Below are 23392 nucleotides of genomic sequence, written 5' to 3'. Positions count from 1 at the left end.
AACACAATGAACATATCGCGTCAGTGTATGGTAAACAATGCATTTTTATACAACCATGAACATCGTTGAAGAGCATGTATAAAATTTTCAGGCAATGTGAATGTTCACAGCATATAAGAGCAGCACCAATAATATCTGATTGTCCTAAAATCTTCAGGCAATGTGAATGTTCACAGCATAGAACAACAGCACCAATAAAATCTGACTCTCTTAAAATTTTCAAGCAATTTGAATGTTCACAGCCTAGAACTACAGCACCAACAATATCTGACTATCCAAAAATTTCCAGGCAATGTGAATGTTGACAGCATAGAACAACAGCACCAATAATATCTGACTCATCTAAAATTTTTTAGACAATGTGAATGTTCACAGCCTAGAGCAAAAGCACCAATAATATCTGATTGAACTAAAACTTTCAGGCAATGTGAATGTTCACATCGTAAAACATTAACACCACCAACATCTGACTCTCCTAAAATTTCCAGGAAATGTGAATGTTGACAGCATAGAACAACAACACCAATAATATCTGAATGTCCTAATTTTTTCAGGCAAATTTTCCAGACAATGTGAATGTTCACAGCCTAGCCCAAAAGCACCAACAATATCTAATTGAACTAAAACTTTCAGGCAATGTGAATGTTCACATCGTAGAACATTAACACCGCCAACATCTGACTCTCCTAAAATTTCCAGCAAATGTGAATGTTGACAGCATAGAACAACAACACCAATAATATCTGAATTCTTAAAATTTTCAGGCAAATTTTTCAGTCAATGTGAATGTTCACAGCCTAGAGCAAAAGCACAAATAATATCTAATCGAACTAAAACTTTCAGGCAATGTGAATGTTCACATCGTAGAACATTAACACCGCCGACATCTGACTCTCCTAAAATTTCCAGCAAATGTGAATGTTGACAGCATAGAACAACAACACGAATACTATTTGAATGTCCTAAATTTTTCAGGCAAATTTCCAGACAATGTGAATGTTCACAGCCTAGCCCAAAAGCATCAATAATATCTGATTGAACTAAAACTTTCAGGCAATGTGAATCTTCACCTCGTAGAACATTAACACCACCGACATCTGACTCTCCTAAAATTTCCAGCAAATGTGAATGTTGACAGCATAGAACAACAACACCAATAATATCTGAATGTCGTAAATTTTTCAGGCAAATTTTCCAGACAATGTGAATGTTCACAGCCTAGCCCAAAAGCACCAATAATATCTGATTGAACTAAAACTTTCAGGCAATATGAATGTTCACATCGTAGAACATTAACACCACCGACATCTGACTCTCCTAAAATTTCCAGCAAATGTGAATGTTGACAGCATAGAACAACAACACCAATAACATCTGAATGTCCAAAAATTTTCAGGCAATGCGAATGTTCACAGCCTATAACAAAATAAACCAGTAATATTTGATTGTCCTACAATGTTCAGGCAATGTGAATGTTCACATCTTCCAACAACAAGAACAACAATAGAATTGGCCAAAGAGTGTCAATGCCTGTGAATTTTCACAGCATACAACAACAACACCATTAATACCTGATTACGCAAACATTTTAACTCAATGTGAATGTTCATATCTGTTACCAACAGCAACAAAAAAAGAACTGGCCAAAACATTTTTGAAACCATGTGAATGGTCACAGCATTGAACAACAACGGAATAACATCTGGAATAATTTGATCATCAAACCATTTCCAATCAATGTGAATGTTCACAGATTTCAATAACAACAACTACAACCAGAACATTTACGAATGTTGACAGTTGTGAACACAATGTAATGGCAAATGTAATGTTTTTGAGTGCAAAAATCAAAAAATTTAGGGATTACGATTGAGGGGTTCAGAATAAATGAATGCTTACGTTTTTTGCCCATTTCGACGACAAAGATGTTGAGACGAAGGGACGATTCGACAAAGAAACATATACAGTTTTCTGGGCGTACGAACGGCGAAGAAGATGATGAGACGATGTGACGATCGAATGAAGACAGTCTTCTCGGCGTAGGGATGGGGGAGAAGATGATGAGACGATGCGACAATGCAACGATGGAAGGAATACAGTCTTCGGGGCGTCGAGGCGATGTGGAATATGGTTTTGGATTTCTGGACTGTAGAGGTACTACGCGTGATTTCTTGTGCAAGAATAGAGAGGGGAAGAGAAACGGTTATTAGATTCAAAGAGAGAGAGAGAGAGGGGCGCGTGTTTTTTTAGGGCTTTTTTGGTCTTTTTGTATGAAATTGACCTAATGGAATATTATAAAACAGTATGGGTTTCATGGAACAACACTCTTAGATAATGGATTTACTAAAAAAGCTCTCCAAAAAAAACTATGAAACATGTGGTAATTTATTAAAAATTGTATTTCTATTACAAGTTATTTATTTATTTATTTATTTAAAGCCCATAACTAACTTTTAAAGTACTGGATCAAACAAATCGATTACTTCCATTAAACCCTACCATAATTAAATTAATAGGTTTGGCAACTTATAGTTTTATCTTAAAAGTCAAAAAATCAACAAATTATACAAAACAATTAAAAATTTATTTTTCTCTCTACTTTTTACATATTTTTTCGTAAAAAATTAAAAAATTATTCCAAACATATTAATTGTTTTATCTCATATTTAACTAAAAAGATAAAAAAATAATAATAATAAAACATAATGTTCCCAAATGAGACCAAAAAACTTTCCATAATACAACCAAATAAAACTAAAATGCTATCAAAATAGACCTTTGAAGAAAAAGTAAATAGAGATTCTGGTTATTGACAATTCTAAGAACATTAGTTAATAAATTTAAAATAATTATACACTTTTTTCGACATCCATTTTTCAAAAGGAAAAAACTTAGACCCCCTTTCCCCCACCCCTCTGTCTCTTATTGGTCAAATTTTCTTTTCTTTTTTTTTTGTTTTCCTTCTCCTCCAATCACCACCTGCCACGTGTATGTGGGGGGGTGGTGAGGGTGGTGATTGGAGGGGTTCTCTATCAAAGCCCTTTACAAAAATAATACAACTACTTTAAGTTGTTAATGGTGTGCTTTTTTTTCGTGCTGAAGTTAAAATTTGATAACTCGTCCAAATTCATCTTGTGTTATTTTTTGTCAAATTTTAGCAATATTAAAATTTGGCAAAATCTCTTCTCTCTATCTTTATAAAGAAATGACATTTCCACAATGGTAATATTATATAAATAGATTTTTTATACATAAATTTCATACAAAATGACATTAGTCTTTTCATTTTAGGTCAACTACTCATTCTCATGGCTCATAATTGCAAAAAATATCTGTATCACATTATTCTAAATGTGTTTTATATATACAATTTTTTTTTTTTTTTCTAAATCATTTTCCTCCACACAATTAGCACAACATTTCCAACTTATATTATTTTCTCACTATAACATACCAAAATTTAGTTTTAACAATGCCATTTAATATTAATTAATTATTAGAAATATTTTTCACATAATAAAATCTATAAATAAATAGAAAAAATCTTAACCATGTCAAGGCTAAACTTCACTTTTTCACAGGGGTGTCCAAATAACTAAAAGGTAAATTGCACTCACCTCCTTTGAAAAAAAATATATAATTAATTCATAAATTTATTATAATTATACTAATCTCTCTTATGATAAAGTTTGTAACGTCCCAATCCTTCACATATTATCAATATTGTCTACTTTGGGCAACGTCCGCACAAATTTGTTCTTCCCAGTGGGTCCAGAACTACTCCAACTTAAGCACGCTTAACTGGGGAGTTCTGTTAGGGATTTCACCACTTGAGAAAGGCTTCGATGCTATATAAGGGTCTAGGTTTTTATTTTTATAGCCTAGGAACTCCCTCTCTATTCTTGAAGTGGGACACCGAGACCTTATAATTGTAGACACCCCATTTTTGACCGACCTTAAGACTCAGACGCATGTTGTGCTCGTTTCGAGTTTCGGAGTTCTCGACTGAAAGCCTTGCCCCCAGACCTCAGAACTTTTTGTGCTTTGACTCGGTTTACGGATCAGGTCTTGTTTTCTCTTCCTGAAGGGAGGGAGAGGTCTTGTAGACCATCTCTCAGTGGCCGTAGGCTAATTTTTGTGGTCGTAGACCACTGTTCCCGTTTGGAGACCAGTTTCCGATTTTCGGAACCATTGGCCGTGTGCCTCGGTTCGAGACCGCTTAACTACCTCCGTTTGCTCCGGTTTTTGGCACACACCTTGTTTCCTCTCCTTAGAGGGACACTGTGGCCCGGGAGACCACCTTCGTGGTTGCAGGCCACTTTCGATGCTTAACAGTCAGTTTTCGGAGCCCGCGGCTGCGCGTTTTGGCCCTTGAACCTTCATTTCGCATCGGTATGGGTTCATTTTTGGCATGGACCCTAGTTTCATTGTTAGGAAGGTGGTAGTAGGGTGGGAGACCACCTTTTATTCTTGAAGACCACCTTTCCCTGGTCGGCCGGTTTTTCTTGACAGGTAAGTGGTCTTCCTCACTTTTGAGCCACAATTTCTGGTCTCCCATACTACCATTGAGTTGCATTCACCTGGGAGAACACCAATATAAGTAGGCTGACCACCTTTTCGATCACTTGAACTGGTCGGCTAGCCTTCTGCTTTTTTGTCTCTTTGAGTGTTATCCAGCTGTGCTAGCTGGGAGGCATTTGCCCCATCCTCCGAGGATTGACCCTCTTGTTTTGGCTTCTTAAAGAAGCTTGGTCCCTTTTGCTTAGCTTTGAAGAGAAGCTTGACCTTTTGTTGAGCTTTTTAAGGAAGCTTGACCCCTTTGGTCTAGCTTCCTCAAGAAGCTTGACCCTTTTGGTTTAGCTTCCTTTAGAAGCTTGGCCTCTTTGCTCCAAGCTTCTTAGAGAAGCTGTGGACCTCCTCTTCTATAAGAGGGAGCCTCTCCCTCACAAGCCAAGGTTGAGAAATTTTGGCTAAGGCATACACCTCTCTCTCTATATATATCATTCTCTTTTGGTGTCCAAAACTCCTAGTTCTTGGCCCCATTGCACTACACCTCCAAGCACAACACCTCCATGGTCAACCTAACCACCGAGGAGCTCATTTTCAGAGGTTGAAGAGTTCCTATTTTGGTCCAGAAGCTGCTGGCCTTCTTCTCTACAAGGGTAAGTCTCTGTTTCCCTCTTTGTAGCCTTATTTTGCTTCATAGTTTAGCTCTATTTGCAAGCATATTTAGGCTTTGTCATAAACTGAAAAAAGTCTTTTTTTGAGCTTCTAAACATGTTTGCTTAAGGCCATTTTCTATTGGGGGTCATCTACCCCCTTGCATGCTTCATTTCCTCTTGTTTTGAGCTATGCATTAGAGCATTTGTGTTGGCCTTGGTTTGGCCTTTTAGCCACTGAAATCCAGCGGATTTTCAGTGGCTAATTTGTGTTTTTGAGCCTCAAAATCAGAGAGGGGTGACCCTCTCACCCCTTGTTTTGTTTACTAGCTTTGTTAGCCTTACAAAGGAGCCCCTATTTGCATGTTTCAAAGCCATGTTTCAGACCACTTTTTGTGAGTTTTGTGAACTTCATAGGCTCTGTCCAGAGCCCTTTTTGCCATGTTGAATGTCTATTATGCATGTGTAGAGTAATCATCTTCAAGGCCTTCCAAAGGGGCCTTTACTTGCATGCTTCCTAGACTCATTTCAGGCCCTTTTCAGTGAGTTTTAGGGCCCTCATAACCTCTGTCCAGAGGTAGTTTTTCCATTTTGTGTGTCCATCATATATGTGTAGAACAACCCTTTCATTGGCCTTTCAAAGGAACACTTCATTCTAACATGTGTTGACTGAGTTTCAGTGAATTTTTGGTCATATTTTGGCATGCCATGTTTCTATTTTTGGCTGGTTTGGTGGCCCCTCATGTGCTTCATATACATGTAGTGTAAACCATGCTTACTAGCCTACGTTGCATGTCGTTTTGGCCCTTCATGTTAGCACTTTTTGGCCATTCCTTAAACTGATTTTGTGCATATTTTGGACTGCCTTAACTCTATTTTTGGGTCTCATGGTCGAATGATACTTGTTTTGCATGCTTGTAGTTCAATATCCATGCCTAGCTTTGAGATTTGAGGTCTATTGCATGCATATACTGAGGTGTTTTCATACTTTAGGGTCATTATATATCATATTTCAGAACTTATATGAATGTCATATTCCCATGATTTCCACTCTTTAAACGTGTTTGAGAGTTGTGCATAAATGCCTCGTTTTCGGACCATTGCATGAGCTTCGTTTCTTTGCATGTTGAGTCATCATTTTAGGCCATTTTCCCACTGTTTCAGACCTGCCTAGGGTCTGTTTGGAGCTGTTTTGCTATTTATACATTGCTTTGTGTACCTCTAGTGTAACCCGCTTCACTAGTTTCGGTATTCGAGCCATCTTGCATGCATTGTGTGACATATTTGCATGATTCGGGACCATTGTACATTATGTTTCAGAGTTGGAAAATGTGTGTTTGCATGCCATACTTCATCCTTTGTCATGCTTAGTTAGAGTTGCATGTTGGGCTTTAGGATCGGTCCTTTGCATCCGTGTATGTTTGCATGTATTTCGGATGTCTCATTTCCATCATATGGCCACCGATGTGAGTGTGGCTGAGGTCCACTCATATTGGTGTAAGTCCATCTTGCATTTGTATATGCCATTTAGTTCATGTGCGCATGATAGTCTTCGTAAGTGTATTGTGTATGCCATGTTATGTCACGTGCATTGTGTATGCTATTTTAGCCCATAGAATTGCGTATGCTAGGTTGCATGTTAGTCGCATTGTGTATGCCATCTCATCGTTTTGTGTTTGGAGTAGGGTTTAATCCGAACACGGGAAACGAGGGAGGTTTCGTACTCCAAGTGACGAAACGTGCCTCGATTCTCGGTCGCCGACACTCTTGACTGTCCATGATAGAGTTGTTGGCTTTACTTGCTTATATGTGCATTCATTTCACATCGAGTCGTGCAATTCGGCTTCTCGGCCATCATGCATCAAGATGCGTGATTGGTGGCACGAGGATCGAGGACTACACTCTCTTGAGCTTGTGCAAGGACGGGGAGAGTGGTCATGCACACATTTGTTGAAAATACATTGCCTTTTCTCTCTCTTGCCTTTGTTGCAGAAAAACCAAAAACTAGAGGTGGAAACTGGTCGGCCGACCAGATTTTCTGGCAGGTCGACCACCCTCTTTGGTCTCCACCACAAAGGGTGGTCGGTAGGTGGTCTCCCATGCTAATAACTGGTCGGTGGCCTTCCTAAGGTGGAGTTTCAGCCTTCTGGAGCTTTGTGCAAGTTTTGAGAACAATTGCAAACAAAGGCGAGGCGAGGCGAGGCGTCGTAATGGAATTTCCCGACAAGGCGACCCGAGTATGCATGCATCCTTCATCATTCGGAACAGAGCTGAGGCAGTCCATTGCACGTAGCATAGCATGCTAATTTACTTTGCTTACCTAATTCATTTGTTAAGTAATTAGTATTGTGTAATAATTCGTTATTTATTTTAGTTGTGTAATATTCTTTCAGACCCTCCGAGAGAGGGCCAATTGTTGTAATAAGTGTGCGTGTGTGTGATGTATGTCTTCCAACCCCACGTCTTTCTCCCTTTTATTTACCAGCTTATGATGGTTAGTTTAGGGCATATTTCAATTAGCATACTTATGATAGCATGTTTGCATTCATTCATCTGTCATGCATGCACCGGGCTCGGCGCATCATACTAACTGCATCGTATTTCAATTCCGAGTTGAATACTTGTTAGTTGTAGCATTTCACATGCCATCTTTAGAATAGCTGAGCCTATTGTAGTTGCATTCCTGCATGTGTTGCATTAGGCATTTCAACATAGTTAGGATTAGGCATGAATTTCTAACATAGCTTCTGTTTTGGCTTGGAGTACTCGGTAAGTGTTTATGCTTTAGCATCCTTGCATGTGTGTGAGTGACTGCCCTGATAGCATGCTTACCATGAGGCTATGTGCTTATGTGATATACCTGCTTGAATACCTGTGGGTAAAGGTTGAATTATCTGAATTGGAATAATGCATTGATTGTGAATTTTAAGCCCACTTGAGTGGCAAACCATCACGTTTTCTAAGCCCACTCGAGGGTGGCAAATCCACGTCTTAGCCTACTTACGGGTAGCACCATTAAACCATTTTCAAAATAAACAAACATGAGATGTGTTGTTTCAATTCAGGCAATCCAGTCTATACTTGTATGCTGTGCGCATCACGTAGTAAATCTAGGCTAATAACCGGAATAAGAATGCATAATGTTTTCAAAACTCGATATCATGGTTAGTAGAGGCCGATCTTTGATCGGGCAAGCGGGGGTGCTCACGAAGTGACCTTCTCCAATCGTACCTAAGTTCCCGAGCCGAGGCAACTTTGGTGATGACGGACACGTGGCCTTCGGCACGAGTCAAGGTTTCCTAAATTCTCCCAAAATAAAATATTTAGGTGGCGACTCTGTATCTGGCAAAGCAGTCCATGTTTGACACTTCTTTCTAAAAATTTGTTTTCCAAAATGATTTTCCAGATTTGAACTCTTTGATGATTCATCGGTCTTGCGTTGCACTCTGCGAGATTAGATACAGGACCGTGACTTTTGAGTCCGAACTATAGTGAGCCCAACAAACAAAACGAGATTTTTCTCCCGAGACGTTCGGGGACGTCTACAATAATCCACTCCCTTTAGGGCTGCACGTCCCTGTGCAATGGCCTGCCAGCTCACAAGCCTATCCACATGCACCGCGAGACGCCAAGGGCCCACATTCTGTACTCCAGAGAATCGACTTTGATACCATTTGTAACGCCTTAACCCTTTACATCACTACTAAAAACCAGAGCTTTTGCGACAGTCTTAAACGTCGCAAAAGGTTCACATATTGTCGCAAAAAACTTTTTGCGACGGAGTAGGGACGGGAAATGGGGGGTGGTAGAAAGGGGAGTGACAAAGAGTATTTGCAACGGTAACAAACCATCGCTTTCTTGTAGCGACGGCTAATCAATGGTTTTTGCGACGGTTTAACCTGACACAAAAAAAGAGAAAAAACTTCACTTTTAGTGACGATATTGATTGCCGTCACTAAAACTTTTTTAGCGACGGCATTTGACGTCGCGAAAAGTATTATTAGTGGCGGTCTAAAACGTTGCAAAAAAAGTAGAATTCAAATAATATCGTATTTGCGACAGTTTAAACCGTCGCCAAAAGTATTATTAGCGACGGTCTAAAATGTTGCAAAAAAATTGAATTAAATTAATATCATATTTGCGACAGTTTACACCGTCGCAATAAAATTATTTTTATAAAATCAATATATTTTATTAATTCATTCCATGTACAAATTATTAATATTTTCTAAAATAAAATACATTCACATTCACATTCACATTCACATCCACAAAATCATACGTATATATGTATCCCATAACAATTGTCAACCAAATATTCTTCACAAAAATATATAAAACATTCTCCAACAATACTAATAATTTTTTATATTCAAGAACTTAAATTTTTGTATCTAAAGCAATATAAAAGTATCGACAATACAAATAAAAAATATATATATTATAACTTGTTTTAATGTCAATAGTAAACTCTAATATCGATATGTGAAGATATCATCACATACTCAAAAGGGGTCACATCTGCAAAAAGAAACCCAAAAAAAAATCATTATTTACAATATAATTAATTTCATTCCTATAGAAAATGTAAAATATTTGATATTTCAATAAATAAATAAATAAGATTGTAAGCTACAATATCAATATGCAAAGATATCATCACATTCAAAAAAGAGTTTATAAAAGACAAGTTTTCATAAACGAAAATTAGGCTCCAAATTCAAAACCGAGAAACGGTTTCGAGTCCTGTCTTTTTCTACGAGTCATTTGGGCCTAGTTAGTCATGTGCGTTAAGTTTCGTTGACATCCAACGCGTATGAGCATTTTAGTGAGTCAACCGGTTAGGAAAAAAAGTTTGTAAATAACAAGTTTTTATAAACGGAAATTAGGCTCTAGTTTCAAAATCGAGAATCGGGAATCGGTTTACAGTTTTGTCTTCTCCTACAAGTCATTTGTGCCTAGTTAGTCGCATGTGTCAAGTTTCGTTGACACCCAACGCCGATTGAGCATTTTGGTGAGTCAACCGATTCAAAAAAGAGTTTTTAAAAAACAAGTTTTCATAAATGGAAATTAGGCTCTAGATTCAAAACCGGGAATCAATTTCTAGTTCTGTCTTTTCCTACTCGTCATTTGTGCCTAGTTAGTCGCGTGTGCCAAGTTTCATTGGCATCTGACACCGTTTGAGCATTTTGGTGAGTCTACCGATTCAAAAAGAGTTTTTAAAGAACAAGTTTTCATAAACCGAAATTAGGCTCTAGATTCAAAATCGGGAATTAGTTTTGAGTTCTGTCTTCTTCTACAAGTCATTTGTGCCTAGTTAGTCATGTGTGTCAAGTTTCGTTGACATCCGACGCCATTTGACCATATCAGTGAGTCAACCGGTTCGGAAAAAAGTTTTCTAAAGAACAATTTTCATAAACGGAAATTAGCCTCTACATTCAAAACCAGGAATCGGTTTTGATTTTCGTCTTCTCCTACAAGTTATTTGTGCCTAGTTCGTCGACATCCAACACCGTTTGACCATTTTAGTGAGTCAACCGGTTCGGAAAAAAAGTTTCTAAACGACAAGTTTTCACAAATGACAAGTTTTCAAAGTGTTCGAAAGTTTTACCTCATCATCTGGTGGTGGTGTATGGGGGTTCTCATCGGCCTTATAATCTGTAGGTTCTCGGTGGCCACTCAATGCATCCGGTACCTATGATATTTATGGTATTCTTTGTTAATCGTATTTATATACAATAATAGAATTGTGCTTAAGTTAGATATTTATAAAACATAGTTTATACCAAACCTGTTTGTTGTGATTTGTACTCCCTTCCTGAGACATGATAGCCAACATTTTCAGCTTTCATTTCTTGTATTTGTGTCGAAAGCTCTGCTCACATCGCCTTCCTCAATTCGTCTCTAATCTCATCCCTTAGCTCTTGTCTCAACCCTGTACGAACTTTTGAAGCATCCCAATTAGCTTGCTTTATGGTTGCATTTGACATTAACGAATCATAGTAATGAGGTGGAAATGAGTAGATTTTGGAATGCCAGCTACCACAATTTGAATACCAATGAACAAAATATTTCAATTAGCAATAGTAATAATGAAAGGCATTGCAACTTTAAGATTGGCTACAGTAACAATTCAATTATGTCAAATACACTAAGGCAGTCATTATACTATTTTGAGCAACTGAAAGAGAACAGGTTAACTGCTAAAAAAATTTGCATTAGCAAAAATTAACATCATGATAAGCATCACAACACAACTGAAAACACAACACCAACAGTTGAATTATGTCAAATAAATGTACTAAAACTGGTCATTTTAATATCTGAAGAAATTGGAGAACAAGTTCAAACCTTCGCAATCTCTAGATGTGATTGGCATTTCTATTTTAAGAAGCATTCCACTACTTTCACATCATGGTTTGTCACTTTCTCTATATTTTTAACTTCCAAGGCATCATTTATGGTAAATCCATCAATCAATCCTTGCAAGTAAGACTATGCTTCCCCACTAAAGCTTGGAACCTCGGTAACTTCAGGAATTTCTGAAAGTAGCTGGAGTAGAAACTTGCTGAAGTCAGCATATACTTTCCACTCACAAATGATGACACCCCAAAGTTTGTATTGGGACAAAAAGGGATTTCCTAGTCCCAAAAATTGTTTGCTTTATGTTTTCATAGTCTAAATCCTTCAAAAAGTCTGCCCTTATAGCCACTGAAGAACTCAATCCAAATATCTAAGTCAAATCAAAGTGCAATTAGTCAATTGACTTTACACGTAAATTTGTAAGATCCAAAATCAATCAAGCAATAGGTCAAGTACAGTGACATCATCTAAAAAATGATCAAATCTTGTTTGAATCGGCATAGCCAATTAGTCAAGTTACCATACTCCAGTGGATAGCTCAACTAGAGAGAAATTCTAAGTCTATGCTTATAAGCTGCTGCAGAATAATTCATCATAGCAGCAACAACAGCATCCACACTTTTTGAGTTGCATACAGCTCACTAGTTATTATTCATAAACTTGTAGCATTCATCTGTCTATCCGCCAATCAGTCCTCCATCTTTCTCTCTACACAGACATAGAAAGAGACACACAGACATATATACACTCTGCAATGTTTTGCAGCAAGGATCACTTGACAGTTATCTGTTGCATACTAGTTCTATATCAAAATGATGCAGTGTCTTGTAATTTTTATGATGTATTATCAGCTAATTCAACCTATATATCAATGTCAAAAAAACATTCTAAATTGATGCATAGCACGCCAAAAAGAATAAGGTCAAATTAGCAATTTCACACAAGCCTACCTTATGTAATCAAGTTTCAAGTTATTTTGAGTCTTCATTTTATGTTTTTATGAATAAGTATGTTTCTCAACAGATTTATTGGTAATTAATTCAATAGTCCTAAATTTCCTAACACATAAATATGATTGTGAAGCTCATTGAAAATATTCTCAGAGACAAACTTGCCTAAATGATTTGAGGATGGTTTAGAATATGATGTTTCTAACAACAAAATGCCGTAAAAACCATCAAAGGGCAGATGAATTTTATATAAAATTTCAGTCATGGGCATCTCAAAACTCCTCAAAAAGGATTCCCATCAATTTTGGCCATCCAAATGATATCAATCCTCATTCGAGGATTCCAAAACCAAGTTATCAAGACTCATTGACTATTTATTAATATACATGGTTGAACAATGCTAGAGTTTAGCTTTAAAAAAACACAATTTACAATATTTTAGCTGAACCAAAATTTTTGCACAAGCACAAATGATTTGAATTTAAGCACAGTCCGATACCAAGCAATTATGGAGATACTTTTTTCTAGTAAGCTGCACAGTGATCTTAATAGTATATAACATTCAATAAATTTCAAGCTCAAGTTTATTAACTTGAGAGCCAAGCCAGATAACTTGGTCAAGACCACCACACAACACTAATTATCAACCACAGTTTTCCAATTTGTACGATCAAGCATATATGCAAAATAATTCAAGAAGAGCTAGTAGCACAGTTAACAGGTTTATTGTCATTTGAAAAAAGGGATAATTGTATTGCAAATAAGCAAATGCATTGCCAAGCGTTTGAGAATTTAGGAATTTGCCCATCTTTTTTTGCAGGAGGGTGGTTTGTGCAAGAGAAAACTGACACTTCATAACTATTTCATAGAACACGACAGAGAATATTAGCGTGGCCAGAAAGGCTAATGACCATAATGCATAAGTTGCATACCAAATTGAGAGAGAGAGAGAGAGATGACCGCAAACTCAATGCAGTCTCAACATGTGCAAGTTTAATGTTCTGTTAAAAAGTAAACAAACAGTTATTTATACCAAAAATCAGCTAAAATAAGAAGAAAAAAAATCCCCCTCCATACGTGCATGTGTGAGACTGTCAATGTTTGATTTGAGCGCATATTCATGAACTAGAACTAAAGAGGTAGCTCACCCAAAAAAAAAAAAAAAACAACAAACAGAAGATGCCTCCGAGAATGTTCAACTGCATTGAAGAGTACTCTTGTAAACCTCCTGCTCCAACTCTACTGGACAAAACTGCACAACTCCTCTTTGACTCTAGTGTAATGAATTCCATGGAGCAAAGGTTCAATTCAAACAGTGGATCACACTATATCTTCATTCCAATTACACTGAGAATTTATAATTTTTTCTATGAACTATCACATAATAATAAATATGATACAACTAAGTTGGGCATCTCTTCCACTGTTGTGATTTATTAGAAGTTAAAATCAGTTCAAGTTTTTACAACCTTCAAAAGATTTGGTATACGTTACTGGAACCTAGAAAGCTTAGTGAAAATTTGACAAAAGGATCATCTTTTATGTCTCCATTTCAACCAAGTGGTTACCTACTCCTTACTTACCACAATACTAAAATCCAACAGGGAGTTACACAAAAACTAAACTTTTTAAAATGCTTTAAACAGTTTTTCTATGGTCAGTTACTAATACAAAAAGCACTCATGGTCATGGAGGCTTGCTCAAAATCACAATCAGTAGCATGTATCCAAATTATTTAAGCCCTTTAAAGGGCTATCAGCAAACCCCCAAAACAAAGCTTCTGTTTAGAAATTATTCAAATTATGTAAGCATATGAGGCAATTCAGCAACAATGACATATAGATATCCTTACTAGCAATTTTCAAATCAATTTTTGTGCCACCAAGATTAGTAATTGAGATTGTAACTTGTAACAGAGTAAGAATTTAGTATTAAGGGACTGAGGCAACACACATTGATTGAAACAGAGAGCAAGAATTTCTAATGGATTTTCACTAGCTTGTGGAAATTGGCATACTTTCATCTCTAATTGAATGTTGCTAGAGTTAAAAGAAAATTGAAAAAACAGGGAGGAAGAAAAATAGCTCATCTAGTGATATATAGTCTGCAATTGTTTTTTTTTATTTTATTTTTATTTTTTTTAAAGGTAATAAAACAGCATCAATTTAAGGAACACCAACTTGGCCCATTTTACAAGACTACATATTCCATGACAAAAATAGACATGATTGGCAAACCATATATTCAGATAAATAAGATTTTCGAGAACAAAATTAAACAAAAAATGATATTTACAAAAATAGGTTCTTGAATAGCAAGTTTTTTCCTTCTTATTTTGAAATTTTGGTGAACAAAACACAATATCCTTTTATATTATGCACACATTTCCAATTTAATTTACGGGCACTAGAGTTTCTATACAGAATATATACATATAATTCGAAACATGGTAATCTGATTCTGATCCACAAAATAGCCAGTACAGCAACCAAGGTAACATGAAGAGGCCATAAATGTTGTGGAGAAGATACCGTGAAATGGCAACAACCAAATATAAAACTAAAATTTAGGATCACAAAGAGAAGAAAGTTTCCATTGCTCGGAATATCATATTAGTGTCAAACCAAAAATTTCTTTATCAAATCAAACTTGCATAGATTAACATGTTCCAAAGTGCCCATGTACAACACACACAGAGAATCGATATTAAGGTACATAGCCAACTTCATTCATAGAAACATTAATTCAATCCATCCTTAATTTTTGATATTTTACAAAGATTATTTACTTCTAGTAATTCTTAACAAATCATGGAGATTTTCCTGCTTGCATTGATATACAGAACTACAAACATAATAAAAATATACATCAAAACATTCTCCCCAAACTATAATCTATTTACTCAGCACCTTCTAGAAACCCCATCAAAATGGCATGGAGACATGAGGGCTGCCCTCATTGGGGATTGGAGTGGGGAGAGGAGCTCAAGTAAAAAAATGTTTTACAAATAGTATAGTTTCTCAACAAACAACAAAGAATTAGATCTGATTGAATAAACAAAATTAGAAAATTAGATTTGATTAGATCACAAAATTGGAAAGAAAAGTGATGAAGTAGATCATGTATGTAAAAAAAGATAAGGACAGACAAAGATCTCAGTCAGAACCTTGGATTTTGCTGGATTTATATGTGAATCGATGAACGACATCAACTGTGATAGATATGAGTGTTTATAATTTGGGTTTGAGCCAAAAACCTGCGTATAGAATAACATCAAATGTGATAGATATGAATGTTTATAATTTGGGTTTGAGCCAAAAACCTACGTATAGATCTCTTTAACTCTGTCATCATCATCTTTATGACTTGACTAAAGGGTTGAAGACAAAACCAAAAGAAATTTAAAAAAATCTGGAAATCGAATATATGGAATGGAAAGAAAACAGAGAGAGATACAGAGATCTGACTTTAGAGGGCTAAATCGTCGAACAAACCTGCACATAGATCTCCTCATTTATTTCATCATCATCAAGTCTATCAATCAATTACGGTGATGAACATATAAACAAACAAAACAAAACAAACAAAAAAAAAGAAAAGAAAAAAAGATCAAAGATATGAAACTGAAACAAAAAACAGAAAAAGGGAAACTAAGTTGCTTCTAGCACAAATGTTCAAAGGTCAAAAAGATCACACAAAAAAAAAAAACAGATCAATAAAGAGAAAAACTGAGATGCTTTATTTTTATAGATAGACTATAAAAATTTACGATCAAAAAAAAAGACTATAAAAATTCAGACAAAAATATAGCAATAAATGACTATAGAACAACAAATAGAGAAGGGTTATTACTCTACGAGGATTTTAATCTGTAATACAAATTTCGAATGCAGAGATAAAACCCATACCCTTCAAGCTCTAGGTTTTTATAAATTTCAAATTCGTAGTACAAATATCGAATGCAAAATTCCTAAATTAAAATAGAGAAAGAGAGAGAGTCATTACCTTCAAACTCTAGGGTTTTTGAAGGAATTAAAAGAGAGAGATGAAAACAGATGAGTGCAAACTGCAAATAAAAATGCAAATTTTGGATCTGTAAGACCATTGGGAAGGTACCAATTGAATGTTGATGACTTCTAAAGCTTTGAGAGAGGTGATATCCATGTACTGACCGAGATCGATGGCGAGATCGAGAGAGGGTGGGCGGCGATGTCATCTTGGTGAAGGTGGATCAACAAACTGATGTCGGCAGGAGTGAACTCGTAGATGAAAGATGAAGAGAGAGAGAGAGAGAGTGAACTCGAAGATGGAAGATGGAAAGAGAGAGAGAGTGTGTGTGAGAGAGAGAGAGAGGGGGTGGGAAAAAGAAAAATGCTTGGGAGTACTAATTAGCGCTCCCACTAATTAGGTGGCAGTGGGTCCCGTCATTAATGATGTAATATTTTGATCTTGGAGTTGTATTTTTTTTTTTTTTTTTTTACTTTTTTAATGCATTAGTGATATTAGTGGTGATGTTTTTAGTGAGATGAATTATTGTTGGTGGGAAAAATGAAAATATCAAAGACGCCAAGCGTTTGAGAATTTGGTAAATTTGGGTGTTTTGTGGCTAAAAATATATTTGCCCATCGCAAAAAAAAAAAAAAAATTAAAAATATATATTTACGTCGGGCGAGAAGAACCGTCGCAAAAAATGAGCCTTTTGCGACGAATATAGGTTTGTTGTCGCAAAAATCATTGAACATATGCTTCATTCTTTTTGAGACAGAAATTACCATCGCAATAGGTGACCATTGGCAACAGGATATTAAGGCCTCGTTTGGGAACAGGCTATTTTAGTAATTTTTTGACTTTTTACGAAAGATGTGCAGAAAAGTAAAGAGGTGATGTGACAACTTTTAGTAACTTTTTAACTTTTTGGCTAAAATAGTCACTCCCCAAACGAGGCCTAACTATCGCAAAAAGAAGCTTTTTGCGAAGACAATGTATACCGTCGAAAAAAGTTCCGTGCCATATACCCCTTTTTCTAGTAGTGCATGTCATCAATATTGTCCGCTTTGGGTCACGCCTGCACAGATTTGTTCTTCATAATGAGTCACATATCCTAGGATTACTCCAGCCTAAGCACGCTTAACTGGGGAATTCTGTCAGGGATTTCACCACTCGAGAAAAGGCCTCGATGCTATATAAAGGTTCAGGTTTTTGCTTTAATAGCCCAGGAATTTTCCCTCCATTCCCGATGTGGAATACCGGGACCTTACATTAAGGGTTTGGATTTTTCTCAAATTGATCCTCCAACTTGAAAGAACATTTTAGATTTGATGGGCCCTTTTTGGGGTCAATTTCAATAATTCAAATTATTCACTTTTTAAGATTTATTGAATAGAATATTCATATAAAAAATAAGATGATTGAATATTGATAGTTACATATTTAAATAATATTTATATAGCAAATTATTCTTGAAATTATATTTGTCATTTATTTTTTTAAAGATAAATGTGATTTAAATATATAATTACAAATGTTCGATTTTATCAATTTTTGTGTGAATATCAAACTCAATGAGTCATGAAAGTGAATATTTCATATGACCGAAATCGGTCCATAATTCCATTATGTCCAACTTCTCTCTCAAGTTGTATTGTCAACTTGACGGAATCTAATTCTTAAGCTAAAACAATAAAAAATACTGTAAATAATGAGTGGATACTTAAATAAGTAACAGTAAATAAATATTTAGATAAATTAAAAACACACTTCTTAAAATTTATTTAAAATATAAATCATTTTTTATAAATCTGGAAATTGAATCTCATCTTTTGAGATTTTTAATTTCATAATAAATGATTCATTTTATTAATAAATTATCAAGTTAATTAATAATTTTTAATTGTCTTACAAATTTATTTCAATTAATAATTTAAATATTTTTATTATTATATAAGAGAATAATTAGAAATTTTATTTTTTAAATTAATTTTGTTAAATAAAAAGTTTTAATAAAAAATTATTTATAATTTTCACAAAAAGTAATTGATATTTTAAAATAAAATTTATAATTTACACTAAATATTTTAACAAAAAAAAGATCACAACATGTTTTAATTCACATGCCTAATAAATTATTTAAAAAAGCTATGTTAACTTTTACGTAAATTAAGGGGTGTTTTAGGAAGCCAAAAAAAAGTTAGGTTTTAATTTTTTTACCCATTTTAAATTATATTATTTTTCATATTTCTTATTCATAAAAAAAACAAATTAAAATTTTAAAATAAATACAAAAAATTAATATTTTACGAACTTCCCAAAACACCAATAATAACTTATCCAAAACACCTCTAATAAAACTTATAGAGGTGTGTACATGTCGTTAGCATCATCATCTTCATCTTCATCACCTTGTCCGTTGTTCTCTTTTAACTCTTCTTGTATCAGAGGTCTCTGTTTCGAGCTCGTACCGACTAGATCGGATCTATTCTCTCCCTCACAAAACCCCCCCTTTCCCAACGCCACTTGTCCCTGACATTCATCATCAAACACCAAACCCATCTCAAACAAAACAAACCCCCCGAAAAAAATCAAAAATTCCATACCTTTGCCTACCCAATTTTCTCTCAGAAAACCAAAAGAAAATTTCATGAAATCAATCCCAACCTCATTGATTCCATCAATTGGTCGATATTCTTTGGTGGGTCGGTGTTAATGGGCAATGTAACGTCGAGTGTGGCTGCGAAATTCGCCTTCTTTCCACCTGACCCACCAACGTACGATGTTCAAAGAGACGATGATGGGAAGCTCGAATTCACCGGACTCTCCGCCGCCGACAAGAACGTTGATGTCCATTTGCTAGATACCAAGGGGGGTAACAAGGTTGTCGCCACCTTCTGGCGCCACCCTTCTGGGCGCTTCACGCTTCTCTACTCTCATGGCAACGCCGCTGATTTGGGTCAGATGAAAGAGCTTTTCATTGAGCTCAGAGCTCACCTCCGTGTCAATATCATGAGGTATATGTGTATGTATATTTGTTTTTTTGTTTTTTGGAATCTGGGTTATGATGGGTTTTGCTTGTTTTTGATGATTTTGCAATGTGCTTGTGGGCAATGATGGATCTGGGGGCGCACCCCAAAAATTTAGAAAATATCATATATTATATTAAAAAATTTTAAATAACTTAAAATTAAAATTATAGGTGGTTGCACACTCAAATTTTTTTTTTATAAATAATTTCAAAATTATGTAGAGTAATCCTATAGAATAGCTCCAAAGACACAATCCGTCCCTGCTTGTGAGTTTTTTATTTATTATATAAACGTAGTATGTGGAGGGGACTATGTGTATATGTGGTTTATGAATTTGGAATATGAGTAATATTTGTTTCATTGATATCTTTTGAGGTGATTGTGGTTTTGTTTCTGCCAATTCTTATTCTGTTATGGGTTGGTTTTTATTTTTGTTATGTTTGTTGATGTAATTGGTCTCTGGGTTTTTTAATGTCATTAATGATTTCCTTTTCATGGATATCTTGTTTTTGTTTTCTCCATGCCACTTAGGATGGAAATTGGTTTTTTTCTTTTTTAAGGCCCATTGGATTTTTCTTTTCCTTTTTTTTTTTTCTTTTTTTTTGGTCAATCGATAGGAGGGTAATAAGGGAAGGAGGTTAATACCACAGCTGTAAGACTTGAATTCAGGCATCACTTCTGACATAGGATTCTTTGGCCCATCATTGTTGTTCTCTTTTTTCTCCCTCTGTGTCCGTGTGCGCGTGCACGTGTTTTGTGTATTTTGTTCAATCTAAAATTTTCTGTGGTATCATGGGTCGTTCTTATGTTATGTTTGTTCCAAGTTCTGTCTTGCCTGACTTATTGTAAATTGTTTGCATACCATTTTTCTGCTGGTTGTGTTTGTGTGTTCTTATTTGATTATCTGAAATCATGGTGGGAGGTTTTTGTTTACCTTTGCTCTGATTTTTCTTTTTCTTGTATTTCTTCATGCATGCTTGTGTGTTAGGCTTGGTGCTGAAATTGATTAAATCCCCAGATTTTAGTTTTAGTTTGCTCTTTTGAACTCTTTTTTCGTTGCAATATTGGGTTCTTTGCTATTATTCATGGTCTGCATTTCTGTCTATTTGTGAGCTCTAGTGATGGAAACGCCAACCACAGTGCCATTGTATTGTTCTTTTGTTTTTGGTTTTTGGTTGCTTGCTTCTAGTTTCTTGTTTTCTTCTGTTCACAGTTTATAATTGTTAAAGTTTTCCTTCCTTGTGAATAGTTCTGCCAAAGCTTTAATTGATGTTGTGAAATGGCGAGAAGAGGGTTCTTTATGGCTTTCCAGGCTCATATTTTTTGTAATTTTTTTTGGTTTTATGGGCTTACTATTCATATCAAATTATTGACCATTAAGTTCATAGATTTTATTTGTTTGAAAATGCTTGTACTTTAGAAGTTGTAGTGTCTTAGACAGCAGAATTTAACTTGCAGCTGATATGATTTTTCAGTGGTAAAAGCCACCAATTTGATGCATTTTAGTATGGCTTAGAACTTAGTCTTCAATATTGACTTGGTACATTTTGCTATTTTGCAGTTATGATTATTCGGGCTATGGAGCATCCACGGGTAAGGTAAGGAAAATATGAAGCCAATCTTTATATCGAGTTAAAATTCTCAAAGGCTTTATATGAACTCATACTTTACTCAGTAACTTTCCTATTCAAAAGATTTAGGAAAATACATGGAAAAAACAAATGAAATTTTTATTTATTTTTTGCCATGATCTATTTATCTAGCTCATTATTGCACTTATTTTGGAAACTGCTTTGATTTTGACAGCCATCTGAGTTCAACACATACTATGACATAGAGGCGGTCTACAATTGTTTGAAGGATGAATACGGAATTAAACAGGAGAGTGTGATTTTGTATGGCCAATCTGTCGGAAGCGGGCCTACACTACACTTAGCTGCTCGTTTACAGAGGCTGAGGGGTGTTGTTCTTCATAGTGCCATCTTATCGGGCATCCGAGTTTTATATCCTGTCAAAATGACATTCTGGTTTGACATTTTCAAAGTAAGTTTCAATCGGTTGTTCTTCTGATTTCTTCTCGTTCCTTGTTTTGATTACTTGGTTTGTATTGAGAAACCTCTGTTGATATCTTCAGAATATAGACAAAATACGGAATGTCAGCTGTCCAGTTCTAGTTATACATGTAAGTTTACCTCATTGATTAGCTCTTTCTTCTTTCTTTACCAGAAACATTTGTTGATATATTCAAAGTATGATCCATTATGATTGCTTGAGTTTTATATTTTTAACACAATCTATATTAGAGTATTGAATTTTTAAAATTCTTTTTCATTTTATTATATTCAAAATCTTATGTTTTCAGAGGACAAAAAATATAAGGGCGTGTCTGAAATGCACTAGTGTCTCCTTTTGAGCTAGCTTTTCATATATGTACATATATAGATACAGTATATATATCCAATTACTTTGGATACCATAGATCTTATTTACCATTCAATTCTGTACAAATAATATCCGTTGCTAAATAACAAGTTCCTTGTGTCTATTTTCACCACCTCATCCCAAATTTTCACCTCCTGCTTGTTGGTGTTACCTGCAACATGAGACAAATCACTTATCCTTATTGTTGCAGTCAATGGCCTTAAGTATTTTAGGACGGTTGTGAAGCGAAGTTGGATAAATTTGCTAGTTTCCAAACTAGTCTCAAATGCACGGGAGCGCATGTGTCCTGCTGTTGCTTTGTTTGACATACTAATCAATAACCATTAACGACAATGAGATAAACTTCCATAAGGATCATCTGCAAAAGGGCTGATTTGTGGATGCAGCTCTAACTCACACACCTATTTTTGAAAAAGAAATTGAATGTAACTTGTGATTTTTCACTTTCTCTTGATTTACATTTTTTAAAGAAACTTCTTGTAAGCAAATTGATGTCATTTCCTTGATTATGGACATGAGAAGGGCTTGTTCTGAAAAAAAAAATTTGTTCTTGTGCTCCAATCATAGGAGTACTTGCAAAATCCAGATTAATACATTTTACTGATAGCAAAGGAAAGTCATTTCCTACTTTATTGTTTCTATCATCCTAATTTGATGTTGCTTTTTTCATTTTCTCTGTCGATGAATTATTTTGCAGGGAACAAACGACGACATTGTTGACTTGTCCCATGGTAAGCGATTGTGGGAACTTGCCAAGGAAAAATATGATCCGTTGTGGGTGAAGGGAGGCGGTCATTGTAACCTTGAAACTTATCCCGAGTACATTAAACACTTGCGCAAGTTCGTGAACGCGATGGAGAAACTCCCTTCCAATAAAGAAAGCAAGCCACGCCTTGCTGCCAACGATAGTATGTCAGAATTCAAACCCAACAAGTGCTTAAGATTCGGGAGAAGATGACTCGATCTTTTTTGTTACTTTTCCCACTCAAGTAGTGATCAGAGTGGCTAATTTTTCTTGCAAGGAGTGCCATATATGGGAGAAAAAAGGTGTGCCTTCTTGCTTGCTTGATCAACAGCATTTGCCCGCCAAGATAATCTGGCTCTGTACGTTTATGACTTGTATATTTTAGCTGTTTGATCCGGATCCTGCTCAATCAACCATTTTTGAAGTGGTGACTCCTCTAGTTACCCCTTACCGTTCAAGCGAAAGTGTGTTCTTTATTTGCCAGAAAGTTTAAGATTATCGTGCCACTTGATCTGAATTCCATGTAAATTTGACAAATTCAAGGTCCATGTAACAATATCAATGGTTTCAGAAGAAATGAGAGAGAGAAAATCATAGGCGGCAGAGTTCATCTGTAATTATTTTTTTTCCCACTAGCATTGTGGTCATTGGAAAATATGATATCCAATTGTCTTAAATTTATTAGCCTTAATACTCAATCTTTCTCTTGTGAAA

At 35.5% G+C, this 23392-nt stretch overlaps 1 protein-coding gene and 1 long non-coding RNA gene across 13 annotated transcripts; one reads left to right on the top strand and one right to left on the bottom strand.

Moving 5' to 3' along the window:
- Positions 1–9426: 9426 nt before the first annotated feature.
- On the bottom strand, positions 9427–16845 carry LOC114284855 (uncharacterized). 12 transcript variants are annotated; one of them, XR_014330365.1, is made up of 9 exons: positions 16645–16843; positions 16478–16538; positions 15967–16006; positions 15639–15728; positions 13621–13745; positions 13405–13473; positions 10951–11103; positions 10771–10854; positions 9427–9680 (listed from the first exon to the last, which is right to left on the bottom strand). It is a non-coding gene; the product is annotated as an uncharacterized LOC114284855 (long non-coding RNA). The 12 variants fall into 12 exon arrangements; XR_014330362.1 differs by lacking the exon at positions 15967–16006 and having other exon boundaries at positions 16645–16845; XR_014330367.1 differs by lacking the exon at positions 13621–13745.
- Positions 16846–18818: 1973 nt separating this feature from the next.
- On the top strand, positions 18819–23392 carry LOC114284915 (uncharacterized). The gene is made up of 5 exons (XM_028227874.2): positions 18819–19476; positions 21053–21089; positions 21298–21534; positions 21626–21673; positions 22631–23392. The coding sequence occupies exons 1-5, from the start codon at positions 19175–19177 to the stop codon at positions 22889–22891; spliced, it is 885 nt and encodes a 294-aa protein (XP_028083675.1). The 5' UTR covers positions 18819–19174; the 3' UTR covers positions 22892–23392.

The sequence above is a fragment of the Camellia sinensis genome, chromosome 5, assembly GCF_055761805.1.
Source record: "Camellia sinensis isolate YWXY chromosome 5, ASM5576180v1, whole genome shotgun sequence".
NCBI lineage: Eukaryota > Viridiplantae > Streptophyta > Magnoliopsida > Ericales > Theaceae > Camellia > Camellia sinensis.
Note: the sequence above shows the minus strand (reverse complement) of the source record. Positions and strands in the feature narration are given on the sequence as shown.